This window comes from Passer domesticus, chromosome 27 (assembly GCF_036417665.1).
Source record: "Passer domesticus isolate bPasDom1 chromosome 27, bPasDom1.hap1, whole genome shotgun sequence".
In the NCBI taxonomy this organism is placed as follows: Eukaryota; Metazoa; Chordata; class Aves; order Passeriformes; family Passeridae; genus Passer; species Passer domesticus.
The window spans coordinates 1456407-1468866 of NC_087500.1; the positions used below are offsets into that span (position 1 = coordinate 1456407).

The 12460-nt window shown below is 63.7% G+C and overlaps 1 protein-coding gene across 1 annotated transcript; it reads left to right on the forward strand.

Annotated features, from left to right (window-relative positions):
• Window positions 1–8394: 8394 nt before the first annotated feature.
• On the forward strand, window positions 8395–11643 carry FZD2 (frizzled class receptor 2). Its single transcript, XM_064400083.1, has one exon. It carries the CDS (start codon window positions 8936–8938, stop codon window positions 10607–10609), a length of 1674 nt encoding a protein of 557 aa, XP_064256153.1. The 5' UTR covers window positions 8395–8935; the 3' UTR covers window positions 10610–11643.
• The last annotated feature ends 817 nt before the right edge of the window (window positions 11644–12460 follow it).

A 12460-nucleotide genomic window follows, 5' to 3' on the forward strand; every position in this document is an offset into this window, starting at 1 on the left:
GCCGAGCCTCGCTGCGCGTCTGACTGCAGAAGGCAGCGCGCATGCGCGCCCCGGCGGCCAATGAGGGCGCGAGCGGCGGCACGCGTGCGCCGGACAACCAATGAGGGAGCGAGTAGCGCACGCGGGTGCCTAGCAGCCAATTAGGGCGCCAGCTACAGCGCAGCGCTGGGCGCCGTTTCCCACCCGCTGCAACGCGCATGTGCAAAGGCGTCACACGGCGAGGGCTCGACACGGAGAGAGCGAGCTCCGCTTCAGCCTTCCCGCCCTCTCAGCCCGAGCCAATAGGAGTGCCCCAGTCGATTGAGTGATGGTCGTGTGAGCCAATAGGATCGCGGGCTCGCCACCGCCCCCCGGTGTGTGCAGCGAGCCGTGCCGCCCGCTGGGGCGGCGCATGCGCAGAGCCCGTTCGGTGGGGCCCGCAGTGGGGGCGGCTGAGGGCAGCCCGGAGCCCCCGGCGCTGGGAGCGCTGCGGGCCCGGGGCAGCCCTGGCGGGGATCACAGCGATCGCCAGCCCTGAGGCGGTGCCCGGCACAAACCCGGAGCGGGTCGCGGTGTCAGAGCCAGCCCGCGGTGCAGCCCGGCGCCCGACAGAGCCCCCGTGCTCGCATGCCCGGTGCTGCCCCAGCCCTCCGGCCGGGCTGCGAGGGCCGCTCCTCGGCCCCGAGTGGGAAGCGTGTGCCCGGCTCGTGTAGCAGTGCCGCGGGCAGCACCGGGGGCTGGGGCGGGTGCTAGGTTAGGGTCTGGAGTCTGGGTCTGGTTTTGGGATCGGGGTCGGGTCTGGGGTCTAGGTCTGGGTCTGGATTTGGGGGCCAGGACTGGGGACTTGGGGCTTGGCTGGGTTGGCGTCAGGGGATGGGGTCTGGGTCTGGGGTCTGGGTCTGGGTTCTGGGTCTAGGATTTGGGTCTGGATCTGCAGAGGTCTCTGCTTCTCCATCCCCCAGCACAGCTGTCACCAGCTGTCCCTGAGCACCGTGCCGTGTGTCGCCGGCCCTCCGCCTGCCCTGACAGCAGGAAAAACAGATCCCATCTGTCTCTCCATTCATTCACTGCGTTCCCTCTCTCTGCAGCCCCTGTGCCCGGGCCCTGCTGCCCCCTGCTGCCTGCCAGAGCCGGGTGAGGGGGAGCAGTTCGGGGGTGTTCTCTGAGCCTCCGTGTGCCACCAGAGCCGTCCCTGAGGGGACACCTGTGCCCTGCGCAGCGGGGCAGTGAGTCCTGAAGCACTGCTTGTTCTTCGTGCTCCACGGGGTAGCTCTAGACCCGATTTGTTCCTCCGGTGAGCCAGGCTGGCCTGTGCTGCCAGAACTCCTGTGTGGAGCACGTACCTCTCACTGGTTAGGAGGGAATGCTGTGCTCAGCCTCCTGCCCCACCGCAGCAGCCCTGCAGGAATTCCCCCAGGATGTCCTGGAAATAAAAACCTCCCAGTACCAGGAGGTGCTGAATGGCCCAGCCCTGGCAGTGTTCAAAGCTGGGTTGGGTAAGGCCTTTAGCAGCCTGGGGGTGGGACTAGATGGTTTTAAGGTCCATCCCTACCCCTAATATCCTATGATTCTAATCTTAGCTCTCTCCTGGGACCAGCCAGCCCTGTGTGCTGAGAAGGGCTTGGTGGCTGTGAGCTGGGACTTCTGCACTGCAGAGTGGCCGTGTTTCTGTCCCGTTCTTGCTGGGCAGAAACATGCTCCAATTTGCTCCTCACTGCCCTGAGAACGTCCTGCTGATGCTCTGCCTGTCTGCTTTACTCAACTCCCCACAAAAACCCCATGTCAGATGTGTGGTCCCCTCCTTATCCTCCCAAAGCACCCAGGTGGGTCCACATGGGCAGGACTGGACCTGGGACCCCTGCTGAGGGAGCCCAACCACAGCATGTGGGACTGCCCTGTGGGGGACCCAGTCAAATGTCCTGCACCCATGGGTTCTGGGTGGGCACCCTTGGCCCCAGTGCAGGAGCTGTGCCCACAACAGGGGGCTGGGATGCCCAGCCACCCCTTGGACCCCCTCCCTCCCCACCCACCATGGGGTGCTGAGCCAGACCAGGCCCTGCAAGGAGATGGGGCTGTGTCAAGCCAGGTGGGATGAACCTGGAACAGGGAATGGGGGGACCCCTGGGGAGGGTGGCAGCTCCCCTGGCAGGACCCAGCTGTGCTGGTGTCCTTTGCCCCTTCTCACTGGGTGCACAAAGCAGGTGCTCATCATCACCCATGGCTGGGGGAACCCAGCTCTGCCTGCCTGGGCTTTGGGAACCTGGCACTCCGGGGGTGCTGAGCTCACAGCAGGGTGGTCCTGGGGTGGTCCTGGGGCCCACAGTGCTGCCAAGGCCTCTCAGCCCTGCCTGTGTCACTTATGCCAAGGGCTGAGCTGAGTCCCTGGGCTTCTCTGCCTGGGGTGCTCAAGGGACACAGTGTCCCCAGGCCAGGGGACCCCAGAACCCAGCATGAGCAGAGGCCCCTCAGTGCAGGACCGGGAGCCTGTGCCCCACCAGGGCCCCTCTTCTCTGGGGGCCCCTCTTCTCTGGGGGCCCCTCTCTGGGCTGTGCTCCCCAGCCGTGCTGCCCCAGGAGCAGGAGGGAGGCTGGGAATGAATGCCTCCCCCCTTGGCATCTCCCTGTGCCAAGGGCCTCTGGGCATGTGTGCTCTCCAGGACCCGTGGCGTTCGGGGGACACATCTGCCCCCCTCTGGTACCCTCTAGGCTGGAGGGACTGGCACAGGGACAGCTCTGTGTCCCACTGGGCACAGGGACAACTCAGTGTCCTTGTTGGGAACAGCTTCATGCACTGTCAGACACAGGGACAGCTCAGTGTCCACAATGGGGACAGCTTCATGTCCCTGTGCCAGCTCTGTGCCCCCACTGGGCACAGACGTGACTCTGTGTCACCAGTGGGCTGGGGACAGTTGGAATGGCTGTGTGACACCATGGAGTGTGACACTTCTGGTCATACCGAGCCCACCCCTCCCTACAGGGGGGTTTGGTTGGTGCTGGGGGACAGATGGGCACTCAGGGGACCCTGAGAGTCACCATGGGTCAGTGGCATGGGCTCACTGCCGTCCCCACACCCAGCCCTGACACAGGAGGGTATAAATAGCAGCTCTATCACCTCCTGTCACATGCCCAGTGCTGGCAGGTCCCCTGCCCCCGGCTGGGGGCACAGCTGTTCCTGGGAGAGGGAGGGATGGCCAGAGGGGCACCCCATCCTGCCTGCATTTCCACCACAGGGGCCACCCCACAGCCCTGGAACAGTTCCTGGGGGACATCCAGGGGTCCACACTGTCCCTGTGGGGACATCACTGTCACTGCCCCAGGAACACAGACCCCAGCCCAGCATGGGGACAGAGCTGAGATGATTGGACCATGCCCACCCCACCAATATGGGATCCCTGTGCCCCATGGGGACCCATTGCCAGCTCCAGGTGCTTCCCTGGGGACTTAAAGGGCACTTCCAACCCCAAAGCAGAGCCAAAAGGGAAATTTGTGCCCATTTCCCCCCTCCCCTCCCCACCCCGATCCCATGCACTCCGTGGGCAGAAATGGTCACTGCGGTCTGGGGCGGCTCTAAAAATACCCGAGCCCTGACAGTGACAGCTGCTGCCAGCCAGGGGGGCCCACAGCGGGGTCGGGGCTGCCAGCCCCGCTGTCCCCTCCCTGCCAGGACAGCCCTTGCCGTTTTCCACACACATGCTTTTCTCCATTTTGGGGACCCCCAGGGTCCTGGTGCCCCAGCGGGACGGTGCCACGGGGCAGTGGCTGCGTGCCCGCCGTGCCCACCCTGGCCTGGCCGCCGGCACGCGGCCGTCGCGGCCTGGTGGCTGTGGCGCTGGCTGTCCCCCGGCCTCCCCGAAGCCCCTAATCCATCTCTCGCAGCAGGAGATGCCTAAGCTGCCTTTTCATGCCGGCTCCTCCGCGCGCGGGCTCGCGCGCTCTCAATGCCGGCGCTGGCAGGAGATGTGTCCGACAAGCTGAGGGGATCCTCCCCCGCCAGCAAGGTCAAGGTGTGCTTAAGCCACTTTCCCCGCGCCCGCCCCGGTGGGCTCCGTGCCCTGTCGGCACCGGGGATGGCTTTGGGGGACAGCACAGCTTTGGGGTCTCACCACCCTGAGGGATCCAGGCAGGCAGACCCGTGTTGTGGGGGGGCTCATCCCCCAGCTTGTCACAGCCAGTCTCGGGGTCACCCACCAGCCCCCCGATCCCAGCTGGGGACCCTCTGTGGTCTTTGGCTAAAGCTGTGCCCAGTGCCAACCAGGCTGCTCCCAGGGCAGGGGCACCCCAGGGCTTGGCTCACCCCAAACAGCCCAGGGATCATCTCTGCCCCCAGCCCCCCTGGGCAGTGCTGCTCACAGACCCCTCCCACACACGGAGCCATTGCAGACCATCAGACCAGTTCAGACCAGTACAAACCAGGCCTGAGCACTTCTCTCCTTAGCCCACAGGGTAGGGAGCACACGTGTGTGTGAGTGTGTGTGTGTCTGTGTGTCTGTGTGTGTGTGTCTGTGTGTCTGTGTGTGTGAGCACTCGTGTGCCCGCTCATGCCCAGGCTTGCAGAGGCCCATGCCCAGGACCCCGTGTCACTGCTGTTCCCTTGGTGACAGACCCCCATCTTCTGCTGGCATCTCGCGCCTGCCGCCAGCCAGGGCCTTTGTGCCTGGTTTTAATTAGAGGCTCTTAAGTGTGAAACAAAGCCAAGGGCAGGGCCGGGGGGCCCTTCCCTTCCTCTGTGCTCCTGGGGGACCCCCGAGGTCCCCATCCTGCCCGGCATCGCCTGCCACAGCCCCTCCGTTCCCCATTTCTGCTTTGCCATCCTGTGTGCCCATCCCTAAGGGACACTTACTGCAAACTGGTGCTGCCTGTGCCCCCTGGAAGTCCTGCCCTTCCGAGTGGCGCTGGCCACCACTGCATGGCCAGCACCAGCCCTGCAGGGGCCATGCACAGGGCCTGGGCCAGATGTGGTGCCACCCGAAGTGTCACCCCCAGGGTACCTGTCCTCAGGCAGGAGGCTCAGAAAGAGGCCACCAGCCTGTGGCTGGGCTAGGGTGCTGCTGGAGGGGATATGGGTGTTCCCAGCTGTGTCCCACATCCCTGGCTTTGATGGGTGCAGGGGGGACCCCAAAGGCATCCTGGCACCTCATGGTGCTGGAATCCCAGGAAGGGGGGCTGCATGGGCACCATGTCCTGCTCCACGAGGGACACAGGAGCCACCAGAATTTTGGAGGTGGTGGTACCCATGGGCCTCCCCCTGGGGACCCTTGGGTGCTGGGAGCAGGGGACTGGCAACACTGAGTGCCCACCAGCATCCCCCAGTGCTGTACTGGGATGAAGTGAGAGTAGAGCAGTGGGAGGATTGGGACTCCTGGGTGCCCCCCACCCCGAGCAGCTCTGTGAGGACACGAAGGGGAGCTGGGGGGAAGAGCTGGGTTTGGCCCCACACTCCCAGTAAAGCCCAGTTTGGGCAGCACCCACCCTCTGCCACTGCGTGCAAGGGTTGGTCCTTGTCTTCACAGAGTTCCCTCCACCTAGGACACCAACCCCAGACCCCCCTGGGAAGTTTTGGGGAGGGGGCAGCACCCTCTACTCCCCCTCATGCCCCTGGCAGGGCCTGGGGATGGGGCTGGGAGCCTGGTGACAGGGACGAGTGATATCAACAGGATTCCCTGGCCACCCTGAATGTCCCTGTGAGGGGACGCCCCTGAGCAGGCAGGACCCCACTGGCTGCTTCCCTGGGGTGTCCCCTGACACCCCCAGTCCACCCAGGGGGTCCTCTCAGGGTCTGCTCTGGGTTTTGCCCTCCCCAGGAGGGCTCAGCACCCACTCAGGGTGGAGCCATGTCCCAGTGTGTCCCTGGAGGCTCTGGGGACCCTTGTCCTGAGCCACCAGCACCCAGGAGGACAGAGAGCATGGGGAGGGCCTCTGCAACCCCTTCTGGAACTGAAACCCCCCATCTCCAGAAAGAATCCAAAATCTGAAGCGTTTAGGAAGCCAAGATCCACGTGGCTGTGCAGACACCCGTGTACCCCTCCGTCGCTGTGGGCCTGGGGGACACGGTGGGGGTCACCCAAGCAGACTGTGCCGCCACAGGGCTGAGAGGAGCTGCGGCCAGGGCAGCCGCCCGGCCTTCCCTCTGCAGCCGGGGAGCGGGAACGGGAGCGGGAGCGGGAGCGGGCCGCAGGCAGCGCTGGCCGGGCTCCGCGCTCGGCCCCGCCGCCGGCGCCGTGCCAGCCTCTCCGCCGCCTCCCGCCCGGGACCACCGGACACCCACCGGCCCCGGCTGTGCCCAAAGGCAGCACCCCTGGGTGCCCCACCGGGGCCAGCCGGGCCTGGCCGCCATCCCGCCGCCTCAGCCCAGCAGCCCCGGAGGCTCCGCCGTCCCCGGGAGCGGGGAGAGCCCCGCCGGGACACCCGGCACGTCCGGCCGGCGGGGAGGGGGCCCGCAGCATCGTGTGTCCCGTCTTTCCCCCCCAGGCTTTGATTTTGGAGCCCCCCCTGCCCTTCCCCCTCGGCCAGGAGCCGCAATGGTTTCAATTACGCTGTGAAAGGCGGTGGGGCCCCCTCTTTTCACGACAGCCCGGGTCTCCTGCTCACAACAAAAGCTTAAGTTACAGGAAAGGGAGAGAAAGGGAGGGAGGACGCGCAGGGAGGGAGGGAAGGGGGCTGCCAGAAGCCCCCCAGCCCCCAAAACGGAGCGGACAAGGGCAGGGGGCTCCCCACCACAGCCCCCTCGGCTGCCCCTCATCCCCCAGCCCCCCAAAACGGAGCAGACAGGGGCAGAGGCTCCCCACCACAGCCCCCCAGGGAAAGGGGGGGAAAGGCAGCCCCTTGCCTTGCAAAAGGCAGCCCCCCATTCTAGTGCAGAAATTTGGGGTGATCACCTACAGTCTCGTTCCCTGAAAAGGGAACTCCAGCGGGTCCCAGTCTCTCCCAGTGTGTCTAAGTCTCCCCAGTGTGTCCCGGTGTCCCCATTGTGTGCTTGACTCCCCAGTGTGTCCCATGACTCCCCCGTGTTTGACCTCCCTGTGTCCCAACACTCTCAGTGTGTCTTAGATGCCCCCAGCATGTCCTGGATCCCCCTGCTGTGTCCCAGTGTCCCCCCACAGGGTGTTCCAGTGTTTCCCCAGTGTGTTCCACTCCCCCTTGTGTGTCCCAGATCCCCCCAGCATGCTCTGGATCCTCCCAGTGTGTCCTGGTTCTTTCCAGGCATATCCCTGTCCACCTCTGCCCTGTCCAACCCCCCCCCAGTGTGTCCCAGTTCTCCCCATTGTGTCCCAGTCCCCCAGGCCTCTCCCACTGCCCTGTTTTTGGGGACAGAGGTTCCCTTCAGCACAAACCCCCAGTTGGGGTGGGAGGTGTGGGATTGTGGGGTGGGGGGGAAGAGGCAGGCTGCAGGATGTTTCCCACCTCCCCCCACTGTTTTGGGGACACCCCTGGCTGTGCAGTGGCCTTTTGGGGGTGCAGCACCCCGGGGTGGCAATGGGCAGCCCATGGGGTGGTGGCACTGCCTGGCTGACGTCTGGGGACAAGGGATGTTGGGGCCAATACACCCTGTTGTGGAGGTCTCCAGTGGCATGGGAGCTGATTCTGCTCCACTGCACCCCAAAGGGACCTGGGGACAGTGGGGACACCTTGCAGCACGTCAGGGGGAATGTGGGTCTCAGGCTGGGGGGAGCAGCCCCAAAGGTGGGGGGTTAGGGGACATGAGCAGTGCAGAGGGCACAAGGGGGACACAGGAGAAACAGAAGGGGGCATGGAGGGAGTGCTGAGGCCACAGCAGGGCCAGAGCACACAGCAGGGGACACAGGGGACACAGGGGGCAGGGGACACGGGGGGTGCAGAGCACTCGGGGGGCACAGGGGACAGGGGAGGGGCACAGGACAGAGGTACAGTGACCACAGTGGTTGTCAGGAGACACGGTGGAGAAGTAGGGGACACAGGGGGACAGCAGGGCACACAGAGGAGGCACAGGGGACACGGGGGGACACAGGACAGCAGGGCACACAGAGTGGGGACAAGGGGACACAGGACAGGGCACACGGAGGGGGCGCAGGGGACGCGGGGCACAGGGGCACGGCGCGGCTGGGGACACAGGCACACGGGGCACAGGGACACGGGGCACAGGGGACACGGGCACACGGCAGGCCCGCGGCCCCGGCCCGACCCCGCCCGCGGGGGGAGTTCGCACGGCTCGGAAAAACTTTGGGGGGGGGCGGTGACCCCCGGGGTGGGGGCGGGGCGGGGGGCGTGGCCAGGCCCGGAGCGGGCGTGGCGGCCGCGCCGTTTGAATGTGATTGGCGGAGCGGGCGGGGCGGGGGCGGGCCCGGGGCGCTGGCCCCGCCCGGCGGGGACGCGGCGCTGCCCCGCACAAAGGCGGCGGGAGCGTCCGGTGCGGCCGCTCCGTTCCCCGCGCCCCGGGACCCCGGCACCCCCCCGGCACCCCCCGGGACCCCCCTCCCGCCACCCCCGGCACCACCGCCCGCCCGCGGCTCCGGGAGCGGCAGGAGCGCCACATTCGGACAGCGGGAGCAGCGCCGCGGAGCACCGGGAGCGCCACGTCCGAGCACCGGGAGCCGTCCCGCCACGCACAGTAGATCGAGACACCGGGAGCCGTCCGGCCGGGCACGGGGTAGGCGGACAGCGGACAGCGGGCAGCGGGAGCCGTCCGGGCAGCGCCGGGTACGGGGGATCCGGGCGCCGGGAGCCGTCCAGGCGGGAGCTGAGTATCCAGTCACCGGGGATCGACCGGCCAGCACCGGCCACGGCAGAGCTGATCCCTGGGAGCCGTCGAGTCAGCATCGGGCACGGCGGATCAGGCCACCCGGAGTCATCCAGGCGGGACCAGAGTATCCAGTCACCGGGAGTCGTCCAGGCAGCCCCGGGCACGGCAGCCCCGGACGGGAGGATTGGCCGTCCGGCTGGGCACCGGGCACGGTAAATCGGGGCGCACGGCTCGGGGCACCATGGGCCCCCCCGGCGTGCTGCCCGTCCTGGCCTGGCTGCTGGCGGGGCTGAGCGTGCCGGCGCCGAGCCGGGCCCAGCTGCACGGCGAGAAGGGCATCTCCATCCCCGACCACGGCTTCTGCCAGCCCATCTCCATCCCGCTCTGCACCGACATCGCCTACAACCAGACCATCATGCCCAACCTGCTGGGTCACACCAACCAGGAGGACGCGGGGCTGGAGGTCCACCAGTTCTACCCGCTGGTGAAGGTGCAGTGCTCGCTGGAGCTGAAGTTCTTCCTGTGCTCCATGTACGCGCCGGTGTGCACGGTGCTGGAGCAGGCCATCCCGCCGTGCCGCTCCATCTGCGAGCGGGCGCGCCAGGGCTGCGAGGCCCTCATGAACAAATTCGGCTTCCAGTGGCCGGAGCGGTTGCGATGTGAGAACTTCCCCCGGCACGGCGCCGAGCAGATCTGTGTGGGGCAGAACCACTCGGAGGACGGCAGCTCCCCAGCACTGCTGACCAGTGCCACGCCGCTGGCCGGCCAGGGCACCCCCGGCGCCCCTCGCTATGCCACCCTGGACCACCCCTTCCACTGCCCGCGGGCGCTGAAGGTGCCCAGCTACCTCAACTACAAGTTCCTGGGGGAGAAGGACTGCGCGGCGCCCTGCGAGCCCACCCGTCCCGACGGCCACATGTTCTTCAACGAGGACGAGATCCGCTTCGCCCGCATCTGGATCCTCATCTGGTCCGTCCTGTGCTGTGCCTCCACCTTCTTCACCGTCACCACCTACCTGGTGGACATGCAGCGCTTCCGCTACCCCGAGCGACCCATCATCTTCCTCTCGGGGTGCTACACCATGGTGTCGGTGGCCTACATCGCCGGCTTCGTGCTGGAGGAGAGGGTGGTCTGCAACGAGCGCTTCCAGGAGGATGGCTACCGCACCGTGGTGCAGGGCACCAAGAAGGAGGGCTGCACCATCCTCTTCATGATGCTCTACTTCTTCAGCATGGCCAGCTCCATCTGGTGGGTCATCCTCTCCCTCACCTGGTTCCTGGCCGCTGGCATGAAGTGGGGCCACGAGGCCATCGAGGCCAACTCCCAGTACTTCCACTTGGCCGCCTGGGCAGTGCCAGCAGTCAAGACCATCACCATCCTGGCCATGGGGCAGATCGACGGGGACCTGCTGAGCGGCGTCTGCTTCGTGGGCCTCAACAACATCGACCCTCTGCGAGGCTTCGTGCTGGCCCCGCTCTTCGTCTACCTCTTCATCGGCACCTCCTTCCTCCTGGCCGGCTTCGTGTCCCTCTTCCGCATCCGCACCATCATGAAGCACGGCGGCACCAAGACGGAGAAGCTGGAGCGGCTCATGGTCCGCATCGGGGTCTTCAGCGTCCTCTACACCGTCCCGGCCACCATTGTCATCGCCTGCTACTTCTACGAGCAGGCGTTCCGCGAGCACTGGGAGCGCAGCTGGATCAGCCAGAACTGCAAGAGCTTGGCCATCCCCTGCCCGCTGCACTTCACCCCCCGCATGACCCCCGACTTCACCGTCTACATGATCAAGTATCTCATGACTCTGATCGTGGGCATCACCTCCGGGTTCTGGATATGGTCGGGCAAAACCCTGCACTCCTGGAGGAAGTTCTACACTCGGCTCACCAACAGCAAGCAGGGCGAGACCACGGTGTGACCCCCCGGCCCCGCCGCCCTTCGGCCTGAAATATTTTTTTGTGGGGGTGGGGGGGGAGGAGTTATTATATATTTTTTATTTTTAGATTTATTAACGTCTAAGGGGTGTCTCTCTTTCTCTTTGAATTTTTTTTTTTGTAATTAAACCTGTAAATAGCATTTGTAAATTTAAGCATATATTTCTATTTAAAAGTGTTAAAAAAGTGAGGAAGAAAATAGGAGGAGAGAGAGGGAGAAACAGGAGAAAAAGGAAGGAGAAGAGGGGAGGAAAAAGATGAAAAGGGGAAAAAACAGTGAAAAAGGGAGGAAAAAAGGGGGAAAGGAAAGAAGAAAGGAAAGGGAGGAAAAAACGAGGCAACAGGATAAAAATGAGCAGCAAAGGGTAAAAAAATGAGAAAAGCAAGGAAAAAAAGGGAAAACGAGAGAAAAAGGAGGAAAGGGAGGAAAAAAGTGGGAGAAAGGGGAGGAAAACAGGAGAAAAGGGAGAAAAACAAAAGGACAGAAAAAAGGAGAAAAGGGGAGAAAAAGGAGAAAAAAAAGGAAAGGGGAAAAAATCGGAGAAGGAGAGAAAAGAGAAAAAGATAAAAAAGGAAGGAAAAAGAGAAAAATGAGGAGATTAAAAAAATGAGGAGAGAAAAAGGATCAGGAAAAAAGAGAAAGAGGTGGGAAAAGGGAGAAAAAAAGAGGAGAAAAAGGGGAAAAACACTGCCAAGCCTGGGAGAGGACCCTCGGCCCCTGCTCCCCCTTCCCGCTCCGTCCCGGCTCCCTCCAGCCGCTGCTCCACTGACTGCTGGAAAAAAGAGTGAAAAAGGCAAAAAACCCCAATAACAGGCCTTTTTTTCTCACTCTCCTTTCGAAACTCCCCAGGAAAGTGGATTTTTTGTTCCCCACCCGTTTGCTCCCACGAGACCCTGGGCTGGGGCTGCCGCCCCCGGGGGCTCTCCCTGGGCCCCCCTACTTGGCTGATGACTTTTCCTCCCAAATCCCTTTTTTGAACAATCCTTTCACAAATACAAATGAGTCCAAAAAATGCCAGATTATTCCTAAGGTTTTTTTTTTTTTTTCCAAAAAAACCCCCAATAATTAAATTGTGGGGGTTCCCATGGGTTCTGCCGGGCCCCCCACTTCCACCGCCCCGTAGGGACGAGCCAGTGCCTCCCTCCAGCTGGAACAAAGCACTTTGAAAGGGGGAAAAAAGAGAGTTTTAACCCAAAAATTGAGGAATTTGCAGTGTGCAGTGGGAGGGGGGGCCTCTCCTGTGTCCCCCCCCGGGAGGAAATAGCTCACATTTTCTCTGGGATTAGGGGTTTGGCTGGGGTGGGCCCCCGATCCCGAGGCTCTGGAGAGAAGCAGGTCCCGACTCCGGTTCGGTCTGTCGGAATTTGGGGGATGCTGGAGGGGGGATGAAGGGGAGTTTCAGCTGGAGGGGGGCAAGCTCAGGGCAGGGAAGGGGGCTGAAAGGATGGATTTAATCAGCTGGATTTAATTGGAATGAAAAAAATACTCTTCCCAAAATGGAGAGGGAGACCTGGCCATGAAGCGCTGGCCCCAGGGGTGCCCCAAAACCGGCCCCGGGGAGCCTCAGCGCTTCTTGTCTCCCTCGTTCCAGGGGATTTGGGGATCCCTGGAGCACAAAGAGGGATTGCCAGGGCATTGCACCATTCCCCTTCCCCCAGCAAAGCCCAGGAAAATCCCCAAACCCCCTTAAAAATCCCAGTCCCGCGATGAGGGCGAGGCGGGAGCTGAAGGGGTTAAGGCAGCGCCTCTCCAGCACATTTTGGAAAGGAAAAACTCTTTGGATCCGGTTTAATTTTCCAGCGATGACTTGGAAGGGGGAGAGAAGAGGGGGAGA

Coding starts and splice junctions, on each gene's coding strand:
- FZD2 (XM_064400083.1), top strand. CDS start 8,936: ATGGGCCCCCCCGGCGTGCTGCCCGTCCTGGCCTGGCTGCTGGCGGGG.